Here is a 3,467-nt window from a genome sequence, read left to right as displayed (position 1 = left end):
AGGTGGTGGAGGCTGGTACAATTGCAACATTTAAGAGGCATTTGGATGGGTATATGAATAGGAAGGGTTTGGAGGGATATGGGCCGGGTGCTGGCAGGTGGGACTAAATTGGGTTGGGATATCTGGTCGGCATGGATGGGTTGGACCGAAGGGTCTGTTTCCATGCTGTACATCTCTATGACTCTATGATAACCTATACACTGGTATATATGGTATTCTTACAACTAACTGAAATCTTAAAAATTTGTTTCTCAATTTCCTGCTGACTATTAGGGGATCTATAATACAATCCCATTAAAGTGATCGTCCCTTTTGTATTTCTCAGTTCCACCCAAATAACTTCCCTGGCTGTATTCCCAGGAATATCCTCCCTATGTATACCAGTAATGCTATCCCTTATCAAAAATGCCACACACCCCTCTTTTCTTGCCCCCCTTTCTATCCTTCCTGTTGCATTTGTATCCTGGAACATTATGCTGCCAGTCCTGAGCCCCATTTATGATATCCCAGTCCCATGTTCTTAACCATGCCCTGAGTTCATCTGCCTTCCCTGGTAGGCCTCTTGCATTGAAGAAAATGCAGTTTAACTTATCAGTCCTACTGTGTTCTCTCCTTTGTTCCTGCCTACCCTGACTGTTTGACTCGCTCCTTTTCCCAACTGTACAGTCTCAGATTGATCTCTTTCTTCACTATTTCCTTGGGTTCCCTCCCGCCCCCGACTAGTTTAAATCCTCTTGAGTAGCTCTAGCAAATCTCCCTGCCAGTATATTCATCCCCTTCCAATTTCGGTGCAATCTGTTCTTTTTGTTCAGGTCACTTCTACCCAGAAGTGAATCCAGTGATCCAAAAATGTGAACCCTTCTCCTCTGCACCAGCTCCTCAGCCAGACATTCATTTAATCTGTTCTATCTCCTGTTCCTACCCTTACTAGCTCGTAGTGCCGAGCGTAATCCAGATATTACTAGTCTTGAGGATCTCCTTTTAAATTCCTGCCTTACTTTCTACATTCTCCCTTTAGAATCTCATCCTTTTCTATCCTATGTCATTAGTTCCAATGTATATAGTGACCTCCTGCTGGTTCCTCTCCCCTTTGAGAACATTCTGCACCCTCTCTGAGACACCTTGATCCTGGCACCAGGGAGGCAACACACCATTCTGATTTTTCACTGCTGGCCGCAGAAACGTCTGTCTGTGCCACTGACTAGAGTGTCCCCTGTCACAATTGATTGCTTGGAACCCGACGTACCCCTCATTACATTCAATACCAGAACCTTGGCTGTTCATGCTACATTCCCTGACGGTCCATCACCCTCTACATTTTCCAAAACAGCATACTTGTTTGAGATGGGGATAGCCACGGAAGACTCCTGCACCACCTGCCTATCCCTCCTACCTTTCCTGGAGTGAACCCATCTACCTGACGGTATCTGCGGCTTCTCTGACCATGCTGTCTCATTTTTCAATTCACTTTTCTATTACTTCTGTTCTGCTTCAAAAGTCGTCCACATCAGTGCCAGTGATAACACTTAGTAGTGTACTGTGAATTACAGAATGCCAAAATGAATGAAAACTACTTGCAATCTCGTTTAATGATTATTTAACAGAAAGCAGGGAATTCATGGGTGGCGTCAAGAAAATTCATGAGGCAGGGTGATTTTTTCCATTTGACTATTATTAAATCATTATAATTTTACCCCTGATAATTAGTTCCATGTGTTTGAAGTAATAATAAGAGGTCAGAGGTTTTCCGTCTTTTTATCACTTCTTTTGAATGTGCTCATTACATTGGCCTGTTCTCGATCTCTTCCTACCTCCTACCTCACAATGAACTCTTGTTTCTCTCATTGTAATTGTCAGTGATTTACAAATCTCTTCCAACATACTGGAATAAACACATTCTATCCAAGGATAAGGTTGGAAATTAATGCATAATAAGATTATATGATCCGATTGCATTTCCACAAATCTTGTTAGAAAATTTATTGTAAAAATTCACAATTATGTACTGTACTGACCATTTGAATGTCTGAATCTTGTATACTTAATGTCACTTTCAAAGTGTCTGTACCTTTTATAGTATTTTGTTTGATGTTCATAATTGCTCAAATGAAAACTCATTTTTAATCTGAAACATTTTTTCTTTCAAATTATGCATTGTTCCTACTTAGTGCTTTGGCTATTTGTCGGTTTGGGTCTTTTAGGATTAGGACATCGATTCATGTTGTATCAGAAGAAATTACAGAATCTGGTGAGCATCCTAGTCTTTATTCTTACTTTCATTTTACAAAGTCTGTGAATGTATATTATTTTAATCAGAAGTTTTACAAGAACATGCAACTGATCTGGAAATAGAAATCAAAACCACTTATGGGCATTGCCCCAATTTAATACAGTTACATAAAATGTACAGCGCAGTATCAGCTCTTTCAGCCCATCCAATTAGTTTTGATATTTTTGCACCATGAAAGCCTCCTATCTTTCTTCCTCATCTAATTTTATCAGTGTAACTCTGGAATCCCATTTTTCTTATATAATTACACTTTGGTATTTAGGATAAAGTTATTTGTCTTAGCCATTCCCTGCAGTAGCAAGTTCCATATTCTGTGCTGTTCCTAGGTAAAGATGTTTATTTTGAATTGCCTGCATAAATTCTTGGTGAATCTGGTATATGATGTATTGTTTCACCTTAGTGGAAATATTCTGTGATTATGTTCGCAAACCATTTCATATTTTAGAGGCTTCTATTAGATCACCATTCAGCCTTCTCTTTACAAGAGAGCTCGACACCAACTCAACTGCCTTGCGTCTATGTTCTTCACTGGCATTACTATTGCAGAACTTCCCCACCATCAAAATCTTGGGGGTTACCATTGAATGGAAATTGAACTGAACTAGTCATACACATGCAGTGGCTACAAGAACAGGTCAGAAGTTAGGAATCCTGCAACAAGTAACTCATCTTTGGATCCCAAAGCCTGATTACCATCAATAAGGTCTAAATGAGGAATGTGGGGGAATACTCCACTTGTCTGGACGAATGTAGTTCCGACGACACTCGAAGCTTGATACCATCTAGGGCAAAGAAAACCACTTGATTGGCAACATGTCCACAAAGCTGAAAATGTGTTGCTGGAAAAGCGCAGCAGGTCAGGCAGCATCCAAGGAACAGGAGAATCGACGTTTCGGGCATAAGCCCTTCTTCAGGAATGAGGAAAGTTTGTCCAGCAGGCTAAGATAAAAGGTAGGGAGGAGGGACTTGGGGGAGGGTCATCAGAAATGTGATAGGTGGAAAGAGGTCAAGGTGAGGGTGATAGGTCAGACTAGGTCCAAGTCCCTCCTCCCTACCTTTTATCTTAGCCTGCTGGACAAACTTTCCTCATTCCTGAAGAAGGGCTTATGCCCGAAACGTCGATTCTCCTGTTCCCTGGATGCTGCCTGACCTGCTGCGCTTTTCCAGCAACACATTT

General features: G+C 41.2%; 1 protein-coding gene across 2 annotated transcripts in view; it reads left to right on the top strand.

Annotated features, from left to right (window-relative positions):
* The window catches only part of LOC122555690 (PGAP2-interacting protein-like), a 131,383-nt gene that overhangs the window by 85,569 nt on the left and 42,347 nt on the right, over positions 1-3,467 (top strand). For both annotated transcript variants that reach the window (XM_043701727.1, XM_043701718.1), the window contains exon 9: positions 2,169-2,248. In XM_043701727.1, the coding sequence (XP_043557662.1) occupies positions 2,169-2,248 (80 nt within the window). The remainder of the gene's footprint in view (positions 1-2,168; positions 2,249-3,467) is intronic.

Source organism: Chiloscyllium plagiosum, chromosome 1 (genome assembly GCF_004010195.1).
Source record: "Chiloscyllium plagiosum isolate BGI_BamShark_2017 chromosome 1, ASM401019v2, whole genome shotgun sequence".
NCBI classification, from domain to species: domain Eukaryota; kingdom Metazoa; phylum Chordata; class Chondrichthyes; order Orectolobiformes; family Hemiscylliidae; genus Chiloscyllium; species Chiloscyllium plagiosum.
The sequence above is the reverse complement of the archived record's forward strand: the minus strand, read 5'-3'. Positions and strand labels throughout refer to the sequence as shown.